We start from the raw sequence: 13,348 nt of genomic DNA on the forward strand, positions 1-13,348 counted from the left end.
TTAATTGTGTTAATATTCACAGATTTGTTCATACATAATATATTACTTTCATATAAAGTTTCATTACAGAAAGCTGCAGAAATTCCTTTGCTTTGGGTTAATTGGTTATTAACAGAGGTTGCATTTAACATGTTTAAAGATTTAAACACTGGGGCACTCTCCATCTGTGGAGATAAATTCCATTAAGTAGTTCTTTGACTTCTTAGTAAAGAATAATAGCTTTACGTTTTTTGACAATCACATTTTTGGACTGCTAATATTTATTTATCTTTGATGTTCTGATTGCTGTCAGTTTTACATCCATGGGTGATCATGTGATATGGCTTAATAGTTACAAAACCCCTCAACCTTGGATTTTTGGATTTCACATGCTCCCAAACCTCCACAAAGTTGTACCTATCCTCCATTTGTCATCTATAAAAATAGATACCAAAATCTTTTGTTTCTGGTCTTGCTTGAAAAGAAAACAGGAAGAAGGTGGAGAGAAGGAAGGTAGAATAGGATGAGGCAAGCCTCCAGCACCTTCTTGTCCAGTGATCGACTTAGAAAAATAGCTTGCAAAAAATGTCTTGTTGCTTTTACTAGTACCTACACACATTCTGTCAATACATTTTCAGCACACAATTTGAGTGGCCTTATATAACAGTTTTGAATATTTGAGCAGTTCAACCATGGCAGCTGTATAGCCAATGGTTAAAGCTTCATGTAGTGCACAAATGACAAAGAGTTATATCCAGTCAGAACAACGTTTTTCCACTTCTTTTGTTTCACTGCTTTGCTGACATAGATGGCAGCTGTAATGGAAAGCAAATAAAGGCACAATATCAGAAACTAGAAACTTCTCTTGCTCTTCTTCCTCTGAATGACACCTTTATATGGCAGCTCTCCAGTTTGAGCCTCTGAATTATTCTTACTGGGATTACAGCATCAATGGAAACCATATTGCTAGACATGCTTATTATTTACAGCTAATGAACAAATTTCTAAGATATTTTAAAGTGTTACTCACAGATCCTGGTAGACTATCTTCTAGGTTTCAGGGAGCATACAGTAAAAGAATGGACAGATATCATTTCTTAAATATGACATTTAGAATATTACACAATGAGCCTAACTTGCTCAAAGCCAATATAACAGTTAACAGCAAGCACAATACATGGTCAGGACACCAGCACTGACAATGATATTTCAATATCAAAATATCAAAATCTTCAAAATGAGTTTACTGGCTCTCAAGTAGTTCATTATGAGTAAATGAGTTGAAGTCATGTTTGTATAAATCTTAATAAAATAGCTTTGCTAAGGTTAAGGTTAAAAAAATGCAAAAAGGGTGTTAGAACCAGATAAAGTATGTATTTTCAAACCTGATGTCGCTCAAGGTTTCTAGTTCTTTCAAAGTCCAAAAAGGACCATTTCCACATCTTCTGTAAAATTGCACATTAGCAGAATAATAGCTACTTTAGTGTTTGTAAATTGAAAATTTGCATTCTTCTTCATGAGATAAAAATTATGTAGACTCTAACTGCAAATTTGGGCAGAACCTCCTAAATGCCTACTGCCAAGGTAGAGTATTGACTTTAGGGAATTCCATCCCTGGGGTTGAGATTCAATAGGGTTTATTATACCAGGATGCCTTGTGAGAAAAAATTCTTTGGTGTAATATACAGAATATAAATAGAATAAAATGTCAGTCTTCATTTTTTCAAACAATTCTTGGCTTCATTTATTGCCTCATCACAAAACTCATTTCTTCTTCCTGTCTAAAATCATTCATGGTGTTGACAAACCCATGAGGTGCAATAAAGAGGTGTTGCCAATTCCCTATGAACTGTCTAAATATATGCAAATGAAATCTCTTTGATTGGCTCCTTTAAAAAAAAAAGTATTAATCCTCTTAATGAGTGGATTGCTGTGTTGTGCCCTAAGGAATGCCCTGTAAGCCTTATCGATGATAAACTTCAGGATGTGCTAATTGCTCTTCAAAAGCTGACGGGAAATAAAGAATAGATCAAACTGATCTATGAACAGTAAAGGGTGATGTCCTTGAATAGGTTAATAAGGTAAAAAAAATCTATTACATTTTTATTTTTCCAAGGACTGTGAAAAATGGTCACCAAGCATTCCTAAAAAGGTTTTAGGGTTATAATAATCAAAATTGGTTAACAAAATGGAAGACATTTGCATCATCAGTGGTTTCTAAAAGTACTTTGCAGACTAGGGGACGACAGCAATAAAGCAATTATGCCAATAATATTTAAAAAACGTTATGGCACAGTGATATCTTACCTCCATAGCCATGATAATGCAGGCCCTTATAGTTACTTAAAGATGTTAAATCAAGTGATCAGATTTTAATGTCCATTGCATTTCATCATTGAATATGAATCTTTTATCACACTGGCCAACAGTCTCTATATCTTGTGTAGAACACAAAAAAACAATAGCTTCTCACAGCTCCTGACAAGACCATCATGTCACCCAAAATTAAGACATGGTCCAGGTTAAGAAGCCCATTGAAATCAGATGACTAGGATGAGCTGAAAGGCAGTCTGGCTCAAAACACTGACACATCAAGGCAGGAACACTGTGACAGATGTAATTAACGTCACACACACAAGAAGACAAGGCATCTATCATGCTGTAGAACGTCCGTTCAAAGTGCAACCAAGGTTAGTCCCAAAGGCAACACTGTTCCCCGTGAGTGAGCAGGATCATCAAAGATGCCATGAGCCCTGGGGGGCCGGGCCGCCACGCTTGTTGGCAGCTCTCCCTTGGTTGCCCACTGGCGCCATGCTCAGTACAGCATGCATTCAGAAGAAAATGCCAGCCGGAAATAACAAAGCCATCACTCATTCCGAACACCACTATTTTACATGATTAACCCATGTCCGATGGCATGGCTCACGCCGCATGGTGACTGCAAATCACTGGCTGACTCCAGATAATGTGATTATGCCCTGCTTTGGGGACTGACATTTTTCCTCCTCTGGCCTTCAAATGTCATGATTGCAATTTCAATCTAGTGGCTTCAAGTATACATGCAGTCAGTGCCAGTTGCATGATATCATCTTGATGGGTCCACCTTGTAGAACATTTCCAATCTGTCCTAAAGACGTTTTTTAGGCCATGCCACTGCTACATTTAGTGGCTTGAACCTAAGACCTAATTGGACCTGCTGCCAGTGCTGCCAACACTGCCAGTGACTCAGTGGACTGCCGTATGTAGCGACCTGCTGCCAGTGTGTTCGTGCCTGACTGTATAAGCTGTCCATCCATCTTGTTCTTGTCTCACATTGTGTTCCACCTCCCTCTGTTTCTGTCACACCGACATGCATGCTTGCAAACTTTCTCTCTCCCACTATAAAAAAACCCATTTGACATCAAGTATGAAGAGCAATTGTCTAAAATTATCAATGATATTTATTATATCTTCATAGATAAATAGAACAGCCTATTATCTGGAAAGATGGTAACCGGACTATCAGGCAATATGTATACATTTGTAGTAGAAAAACAAAAATGTCAGATTAATAGAGTAATAATGATTCTGATAATAATGATCATAGTACTCCCAGCAGGACTATTATTCTGCCTTTCTTTTACACCTTTTACATATTGGTGGTCTTGTGCTTTGATATGACATTTGCAACAGTAACATTTATGGAAAAGAATCATCTCACATAATTCAAATGGATAATTGATTGATAGGCTGTAAACCACACAGATAGCCCAAATGATCATACACTGAGTAAAATAATTAGCAGAGGAGTAATGTGCACACACTCATGTATTCTCTCTCTCTCTCTCTCTCTCTCTCTCTCTCTCACACTCACTCAGACACACACACACAGAGAGAGAGAGAGAGAGAGAGAGAGAGAGAGAGAGAGAGAGAGAGAGAGAGAGAGAGAGAGAAACAGAGAGCTCAGATACGGCATACAAGTGATAAAACCAATCATACACATACAGTGCACACTCACATGCACATACTTTGTAGGGTTAAGGCACCCAATCTCTCTCTCTCTCTCTCTCTCTCTCTCTCTCTCTCTCATACACACACACACACACACACACACACACACACACACACACACACACACACACACACACACACACACACAGAGTTAGAGGGGGCCACATTTCCTCTGATACCTGTATATAATTGAGGCAAACTTGGCAATACTGATTACTAAAAAATAAAACAATAATAATAGTACAAAGATGAAAAAAAAACAAAAACAGAAAACATGCATACAAAGACAAATACAAGCATGCAGTCACCTGATGAGACCTGGATGGTACAACCACACTGCTAAGTGTGTATGGTCAGCTTCCTTCCCCCCTAACAGCCAGCCTCATGTTTCCTGATGATATGCATTGTTTGGGAAGATACATTTTTAAATGAGACACATTGAGACTGGAAGGAACCACAGTCCACCAGTAGTCACGAATGCTGTTACGTGGACAGTGAAATAAGCACTATATTATTCTAACAATCTAGTTAAGCCACTCATTTTAAGACAGTGTAGAGCCATTGCTATATACAGAAAGGCATGGGGCTCTGCCCACAAGATGCCTTTTGATTAGATGTCAGTTCAAGTTGTGTTACATAACATATTTTGGGGTGGAGTGTGAGAAGTCTCCACATTTCCAAAGCATCTTTAAGGAGTTTTCTTTTGAGGCAGTGTTCCAAATTCCTTTTATTGTTCATGAAATGTTTAAAGTTCATGTATGGTTGTGGAATGGTATTTGTCAAACTAAACTTGAGGTGACATTTCGCTGTTTTTCCCAATACTGGTATTGTTTTGGTTCCCGATGTTCTGTTCATCAAGTGATATGGTGGTTTCCCCCACATTAAAACATCCAGATGAAAACAAATTCCATGGCCTCCAGGTCGGGCTGGTGTTTGCGCACGGATGCCGTCGACTTTGGTTGTACATCGCAAGCGGAGCCCACCTCCCCCCTGCCCTCCCCACCAGCTCCTCTTCTAAATGACTCAGCAGGTAAAGTCCTCAAAGTTCCCCTGCCCTGGATGGTGAGGTAGAATGTTGGCAGGATATGTAGTGGGCGTGCGAAGGTTTTCACAGGGAGCCTGAAGACAGAGAGGAGAAGACAGAGTGGGGCAGAAAGACAAAAAAGAAAGATACAACAAAGAAGATGGTTCGAGAATGTGGTTCAAATTTAAAGGTATTAAAACTTGGGGAGAATGGAAATGTTAACCAAAGCAAATGGGGGGTGGTTGAGATGGGGGGATAAAAACAATTGATACGGATGAAGTTGGAGTGAAGAGAAAGGAAGAAGAGAAAGGAGGAAGAAAAGAGGAGAAAATTACAGACTACTCCAGCCCCTTCCAGCTCCAATTAAAGCTCAAACTAGCCTCAGTTAGACCGTGAAATCATAAGCCACTCAAAAGTCAAACATCTAAGAGTTCAACAGTTCACTTTCTAGCTCTCTCCCATCACCTCACACTCTTTCTCCTGGTACCCCAATTTACATCCTTACCCACACATTCTCTCTTACACTCTCTTCCCCACATCCATACATATATATATGCACTGCCAACTTTATTAGAAACACCTACTCTGCACTTACACTCACTGACCACTTTATTGGGTACACATATATGTGCACAATTTAGATGGAAAGGTTCTTGCTACGCATGTGGTCTACATCTGTTACCATGTTTATCTACCCTCTATCTGCACTACTGCTGATGGGATATTTGGGGTGATGGAGCTTTCTCAACACAGCAGTGTCACTGACATTGCACCGGCGTGACAGTGAGTGTCTATACGGTTTTATCATCTGTCATTGTCACTGCTGGGCCAAATATTCAGATACACCATAACCAGCCAACAGAACCAGAGTTGGAGAGTAATTAACACAAGTTGTGCGTGTCAATAGATCAAGCTATGGTCTCTAGTTTAGTGATGCATGGATCCAATATCTGACACTACAACACAGATATAAAAATTATTAAACAAAATTGGTATCCATATGTCTTAGTCATGGCTGATATAAATTGGAACAATTGTACAAACCTTCCAGAGCTATATAATTAAATTACTATTAAATTAATAAATCATTACTGTTCTTTTGTTTTGCTTTTGCATTACTCAGTAGCTTACTTAAGTATAACAATTTTTTGTTTTACACTTAATTTATTTCTTATCTCATGTATTTTTATACTAGAGATCATAATTGGCATGTAATTACAGCCTTATGCTCTTTCACACATTTTACAGATTGATCCCAATCACTTCTATTCACTGAGCTAAAGAAGAAGGAAAAAGAACTGTTTCAGTACTTGGTAGCATGAGTTTATGTTTAGGAATCGGAATCTGCATCAGGAGAGAAAAGGTGGAATTGGTAATGGTCGGAATAATCATATAGGCTATATATGCTGCAGGGGGGCCCAAGGGGCCATTACATTTTATTTTTCATTTAGCATTTCAGAAGATAAGCTAGCAAAGTGTAATTAATGATGTCCATTGAGTTTGACTTAGTAAGTCAAATCTACTTTCATAGATCAATTACATAGATACTGAAATCATAGATGACGTCACAGGAAATTGATTCAGGAACATCATTGGTGAGTTTCGCTTTCTCCATTTTATGCAAACTAAAAAGCATCGGAAAACAGCAACTGCCGTTTTCAGCATTCGTTTGCCTGCTTATACATGTTCATCAGAAATGAATGTAGGGATACTATTTCATTGCCCTATTCATTGTGTGGGCATTGTTTTTATATTGCTTATATAAAATTTTCATCTTAAAGGGACTCCACATTTTTCATAGCCAAGGTCCACAAAATGGCTTAATCTAGTCTGGATCGGTGCATCAGGGCATTGTCATAAAGTGGTTGGTGAAAAAGAACAAAACAAAAAAAACACACCGCATGTGTCTATATGAGTGCACAGCCACCAGAGTTGTGTCTATAAGTTTTTATTTGATAATTTTTGTTTCTATGTTTTTCCCCATTTTTTTAAGTGTCACAAAAGTAAATATATCTACTTTTTCAGTTTCAGCCAAAAAATATTTCAATGTAATTTTTATACATTTTTACTATTATAACTAATTTAATTAAATTTAATTTCATGTTGCAATCCAAATTACACTTCTTTTGTTTTTTCTTAAGCAGTTTTTGTTTCCATTTTTGTTGACTATGTTTTAGTTTATTTTTAACGTTGTCCAAGATCAAAACATTGTTTTACAAAACATCATTACATTTAAGATGCAGCATTGATGTTTGCTTTCTGTAATAATAATACAAATCATTCAGTGCACAAACATTTTCTTTTGTCAGTGGGCAGATTTGTTGTGAAAAAGTAATAAAAATTTTTTTTCCATCAAAACTGTTTTTTTTTAAACTCTACTGCAGACTAAGATTTTTGCCTAAACTGTATTGGACATTTCGAGTTATTTGTGCTATGTTTCTGCACAGGAGAAATGAATCAGAAAAACAAGCACACACAAAGAAATTAAACCAAAACAACCACAACTAAAAGCAGGACATGATCAATGTTAAAAATAACAATCATAGCTAAAATAATATTTCATTGTAATACAAAATAAATGTGAATCATGTGTGCTGAATTACACTAAAATACTAAATATGATGACCTTCTGGTAGGCACCCAGCTCCCCCTCCCACCACCTAATCTCTTTCTACTCCTCTCTCAATCACTCCCATCCATTCTACCCCCCCCCCCCCCCCTTCATTTTAATATTAGTTTTATGCCTCAGCATTCCCGTCAGCGCGGCTGCTGATCTGAGAGCAACTGACGTGGCGCTTCACGTCGTCCAGGCTCAGCACGGTGCCGCGGTCGTTACTGTTGCTCCGCTTGTGGCTCGACTTCATGCGGCGGCACAGTTTGTACTTGATCACCTGCGGAAGAGAACAGAGAGCACACGGGGGGGGGGTACTTTCACATGTGTCAGAGTCACTACTGACGATTTGCTGCAACCCAAAAATAGTCACAATGGTCACGTGATCAGAAGCCGGCTAATGATAAAAGGCGGGAGGATAGCTAACGCGAATGTGAACAGATGGAATGTAGATTCTAACTGCACCTACCAGGTGTTTTGAACAAAGTGTGTGGTGAGTGGATCTTGACAACGAGTAGCTCTTTACATAGTTATGTATACCTTTTAAAACTAATTTTATGGGAAAAACGCCATCATGGCTCATAAACAAACCATAGTACAAAAGGGAGTACGAAAGCCATCCAGATGTTTTAGGGATCTCCACTGCAAGTCAGCGAATTCACTGACACTATCAAAAAAACCCCAGGCAATTTGCTCCTCTTATTCAGAGCAAACAGCACTTCCTGCAAAGCCATGTTTATTCATGTCTCAAAGATGTGCCAGGCCTGGCACGTAGAATGGTAGAACGGTACTGCCTTATTTGTATGCATCCTGGTGCCTTTGCTTGGTCAGCATATGGAGCTTGGTGACACTGGGTTCACATAACAACAAAGTGTGAACTTCATTTAGAAGTCGTAAACCAATGATGGAGTACATTTAAACAACACAACCTAGGCAGGGAAATTAGTGTGCAGTCTAAAAACACCCAACAAGATCCCTTCACCTTTTCTCCATAAAACTTTTTTAATGATAAATGTGTGACATATAATGTTACAATCTGAATGCATCTTAAACGGGATGACCCTGAAGAACAACAGTAATGCTCGCTCAAGGATTATTTTGCTTATGTATGCTTTTGCGAGCTGCACTCTGTCATGAGCTAGGTGCAGCGTGGAGCATTGTGACGAGTCAGCCATGTTTCTGCGATTGTACCACAATGGGGATGGAAGACCCGTTATCAATCACACTGCTGCTAAGATTCCCCATGTCCGTCCTATCACAGCAAACAAAAAATGGCTCACCAGCTATTTTTACTTTATTACCTCAGATGTACCCCTGCCCCATCATCCACCGTGTCATACCCTGATTATTGTTGACAGCAGTGGAAGGCTTTTAACGCTTGGGCCTGAGTGTGTTTGGGGACAGGCTGACAGCCTCTGAAATATGTGTGCAGCTTGGCTTTATGAGAAATGAGGCCTAATCAATCATCTTTTACATTGGCCAGGAAAACAATATCCTGTTATGCCTTACCAGACTGTGGGCCGAATAAGTTGCTAATGACTACATGAGTGTGTGTGTGCCTCTGTGTGCATGTGTGTGAGAGAGAGAGAGAGAGAGAGAGAGAGAGAGGAGGTGTGGGGACCACTAAGGTAAAAGGCCAACAGCTTAGCTTAATACAAATAATACTGCATGTAAAGTCAGCGTTGCTTCATCTTTTCTGTTTGATTTGAATGTTGTTTGAACTATCTATTAGCATCATAGCATTGGCTATGGAATCGACTCTTCATCTCGTTATAATGCATTCAAAGGAACCCATTATTTATACGATCAAAATAGCCCACTTCCTGCAATCAAAAGGTCATTTTATCTTGTTTATATATGAGACATTAAATAATCGCCAAAGTATGGACAATTTACATTGTTATTAGGCCTTTGGAAATACATAATTTATCTCCATTGTGACTGTGTAACCAATAACTTCATGTTGCCTTTCAAGGTGCTTCCAGAGGAAGGAACATATGCTTGAGAGTAGCCATTCAGAACAATCATAGTTAATTATGGGAGGCACCAGTGACCAATGATGTAAGCCATTGGAAGTCTTCCCTCAAGCCAAATGCATTAACTATACCATCTACTCACCATGCACAACTCAAGACAGAATCCATGTGATTGTGTCTTCAGGCAACATAAAATAAATGCACCAACAGCATACTAGTAACATTAGCATGCTAGATTGTTCAAATGGTGTGCTACTGTATATGACCCAAGCTAAATCTCTAAAGACCTCTGAGCTCTAATTGGCATTAGCTGCAATGTTTCTAGATGGCAGTATAAATGGACGTTCTTACCTCATAAAGATAGTCAAAGAGTTCCAAAATAGTCAGAATACTAGCTCCAATGAAAAGACCCATTTGACCACCAATATCACCTGGAGGAGGAACAACACATACTGCCCTTATGACCACAAATGCTGGTTTCCTATTTTATCATACATTATCTATAAGTGTGAAGTTACATGCAATATTATCAGAAATGGGAACAAATTACTTACCCAGTAATCCAGCCAGCTCATAGGCCTTTTTCTGTTCAATAGTCTCATAGTTCAAAGCCTCAAAGAAGATGTCCAAAACCAAGATATTATCCCTGTCCAAAGGCCGACAAACATTGAGATCAAGCAGGTTTCATCCATTTGTTTTATAATAGTGTTACCTCAATCACCACGTTTTGTGTGCTGTCAATAGGCATCACCCAAGAAAACTCAGCCAATAACAGAGCATTGCTTTCCAGAACCTGCACCAGCTTGAGCAGAAAGTTGAATCTAGCAAAACATCTTGGCCCAAGCCACAGGCTCGCCATAGTTCTGCCTTAGTGACCGATTAGAAAACAGTGAACAGTGAACCCTTGACCCCACTGTAGACACTGATGTGTACAGATGGAAATTATTTTACAACCTGAAGGGCGAGAAGTTTTTTTTCTTGGTCCTTTGGCTTTTACTGTAGACAAAAGCATACAGACGCATATGGAGTGTGGTGCTTCATTCTTATGTAATTGGAATGCGATTTAATTAAGTAGAAATCTTCCATTAACCAACTTGTTAACTTTGTTTAAATAAGGCACCATCAAATTCAAGGTGTGTGGTGGAAATGTCAAATATCACATGCTTTTCTCAAGCACTGTAAGTCTTTTTTTTGCTACAGTTTGCTATTTGCAAAGTGCATTCTTTGTACACTTGGCAATACGATTAAACATAAAACAATTTTTTTGTTGGGGTTCTTGTTGAGGTTGTGTTTTCTGTTATCTTTCAAGGATAACATGAAACACTGGTTCAAGATGTCTTGTATCCTCCATGAAGAAGGGCATGGGTTAGCTTACACATAAGCCTGTAGTGTGGGAGGCCAAAATTAAAAATGAACAGCAATAGCAGTCTGACAAAGACATCTAGACAATGATGTACTTATTGCAGTCTATAACTATGTTTGCGATGGGGTTAATGAAAGACAGTGGTGCACAAAATAGTACACAAACACTGACTGGATAACTAACTGGATAATGGCTTGTGTGATAATAATGTATAGACTGGATTGTTAGTATTGTTAGTGCATCAGGTCTTAGGGAGGCACCTCCACTTGATCTGACCACATGAACAATAGTCTCCCACTTTTGGATTTGCTTCAAATTTGCATATGAGCCAATGAAATAAGAGATGCTCACATCCGATCTGGATTTGCTCAACCTCTTGAAACCGCTTTGACTGCTGTAAAGCTACTAAATGCTACGTTCAGATTCTTTCCCCTTCAAAAGCTAGTGCTACTCTAAGACCAAATGAGGTCTGGTAGACTTTTTGAACTTCGGTTGGATAAATATATGAAAGCTTCATTCGGGCTGGTCTGGTTCACTCTTGCTGTTGACAGGAGCACAAATAGATTGCCTTCTGCATTCGCATTCGTCTCTACTCATACATCCTGGAGGAACTTTAGCGCATCGGTTAACAGCTTCCAGGGCGGGGGAGCAAGACTGCTGGGGGTCATGTCCTTTGGGAAGTTTTATATGCAAGTGCATACAGTCATGTAGTTGTGCACACACACGTACATGCGCGCACACACGCACACACACATAAACATGCACACATAAACAAACACAAAGCAGACTTAGTAGCTTTGATTCTAAGAAGTGGATATTTGTTCAGACTAAAGGGGACTAGGGAATACGCTATACACTCATCCACCCCTTTATTACGAATCCTTAACATGTACCTATACCCTCTGTCCATTTTATTAGCCACATCTCTCTTGTAACTGCATTTTACAGTACTTCTATTACTAGGGCCCATCTGTTGCCATATCTAATTTGTCAGTCACCCTCTTTCCTGCTCAGTTATGAACCATAGGGCAACTACTAACTTCATGTTATTTCAGTTTGCACCATTTCCCACTGAACAGTGAAACTGATATAGTAGTGCTTGTACGAGTGTATCAGACAGAGCAGTGTTATTGTTATCATTGCTGGGTTTCCAAAATATCTAGCCAACAGGGAAAGACTTGGCTAACGTCAGTTGTGAAGCTGAACTGTTCACAAGCAAAATGAAACCGATTAGTGATGGGCGCGACACTCACGCAATGTACTGCTCTGTCTTGTTGAACTTCTTGGCCAGGTATTTGGCAGAGGCCTTGCTGGGAATCTTGACCATGGACAGCTCCTTGTTATAGCGTGTTGTATTGCAGGGCGTTTCGCACACGCACTTGTTGTTGTCCCGCTCCACCAGGAAGTCTGGTGGTGAGAGGAGAGAGAGAGAGAGAGAGAGAGAGAGAGAGAGAGAGAGAGAGAGAGAGAGAGAGAGAGAGAGAGAGAGAGAGAGAGAGAGAGAGAGAGAGAGAGAGAGAGAGAGAGGCATCCTTACAACAGATAGATGACAGAGACAGAGAGGTGCCCTTACAATAGACAGATGACGAGATGAGGGGAAGAGAGAGGTGCTGTTACAATAGATAGATGAGGGAAGGAAAATATTTCAAACCAGGAGAAAAAGGTCTGGGTGGAATGACAGATGAGGAGGGGTGGAGCGGGGGATATATGGTGGAGGAGAAACTGAGAAGAGCTACTGGGGGGGCGGGGGGGGGAGCAGGAAAGGAACAGTCATAAATTGAGTGGCCCCATTGTTGCCTCGGGTCCAGCCATCTGTAAAGAGGAGTGGTCGTACTTGGCGACAGTGAGGTACATGGCAGATTTGTCTCTTTAGTCTAAATGGGCTACATTTTCTCTCTCTCTCTCTGTTTCTCTCACACACACACACACACACACACACACACACACGCACACACACACACATACACACATAAAAATGTGCACAGGCATACACATACAACCATGCTTCTGCTCACCCAAAGCTGGATCTGCACACTCTTTATACTGTTCTGGAGTACAGTATGGAGCATCTCCTAGAAAGAGAGAGAGAGGAGAGACAAGAAAGTAGAAAGAGAAAAAGATCGAAACAATAAGAAAATGAGACAGATGAGAAACATTTTATTACAGCGGTGGCAAAGAAGCACCAACAATAGTGGACCAAAGATTATGAAAACAAGGAAATGAAAAAATCAAGTAGAAAGAAACAGAAGGAAGGCATGAAAACCAAAGACATGCAACTGGAAAGCACGGAGAGAATGCAGTTTTCCGGGCTCAGAAGAAAGCAGGGCAGGAGAGCGAAACAGCTGCTCTCTGTGCTTTAATTAATGCATGTTGCTGTCAATCATGGTGCCCTTATCTGCCTGGAA

The 13,348-nt window shown here is 39.7% G+C and overlaps 1 protein-coding gene across 7 annotated transcripts in view; it reads right to left on the reverse strand.

The window, feature by feature from the left end:
* Positions 1-4,008: 4,008 nt before the first annotated feature.
* asic1b (acid-sensing (proton-gated) ion channel 1b) overlaps positions 4,009-13,348 on the reverse strand; it is a 157,757-nt gene continuing 148,417 nt past the window's right edge. For 3 of the 7 annotated variants that reach the window (XM_035520621.2, XM_035520619.2, XM_035520620.2), the window contains 6 exons: positions 12,959-13,015; positions 12,197-12,350; positions 10,135-10,226; positions 9,932-10,011; positions 7,783-7,884; positions 4,853-5,088 (listed from right to left, as the gene is read on the reverse strand). In XM_035520621.2, coding sequence (XP_035376514.1) covers positions 4,993-5,088; positions 7,783-7,884; positions 9,932-10,011; positions 10,135-10,226; positions 12,197-12,350; positions 12,959-13,015 — 581 coding nt within the window. In that variant the 3' untranslated portion in view covers positions 4,853-4,992. Of the gene's footprint in view, positions 5,089-7,737; positions 7,885-9,931; positions 10,012-10,134; positions 10,227-12,196; positions 12,351-12,958; positions 13,016-13,348 lie in introns of all 7 variants that reach the window. The other 4 variants (XM_081705574.1, XM_081705572.1, XM_081705573.1 and 1 more) reach the window with 2 other exon arrangements.

This window comes from Electrophorus electricus, chromosome 22 (genome assembly GCF_041902795.1).
Source record: "Electrophorus electricus isolate QZ-2024a chromosome 22, ASM4190279v1, whole genome shotgun sequence".
NCBI classification, from domain to species: Eukaryota; Metazoa; Chordata; class Actinopteri; order Gymnotiformes; family Gymnotidae; genus Electrophorus; species Electrophorus electricus.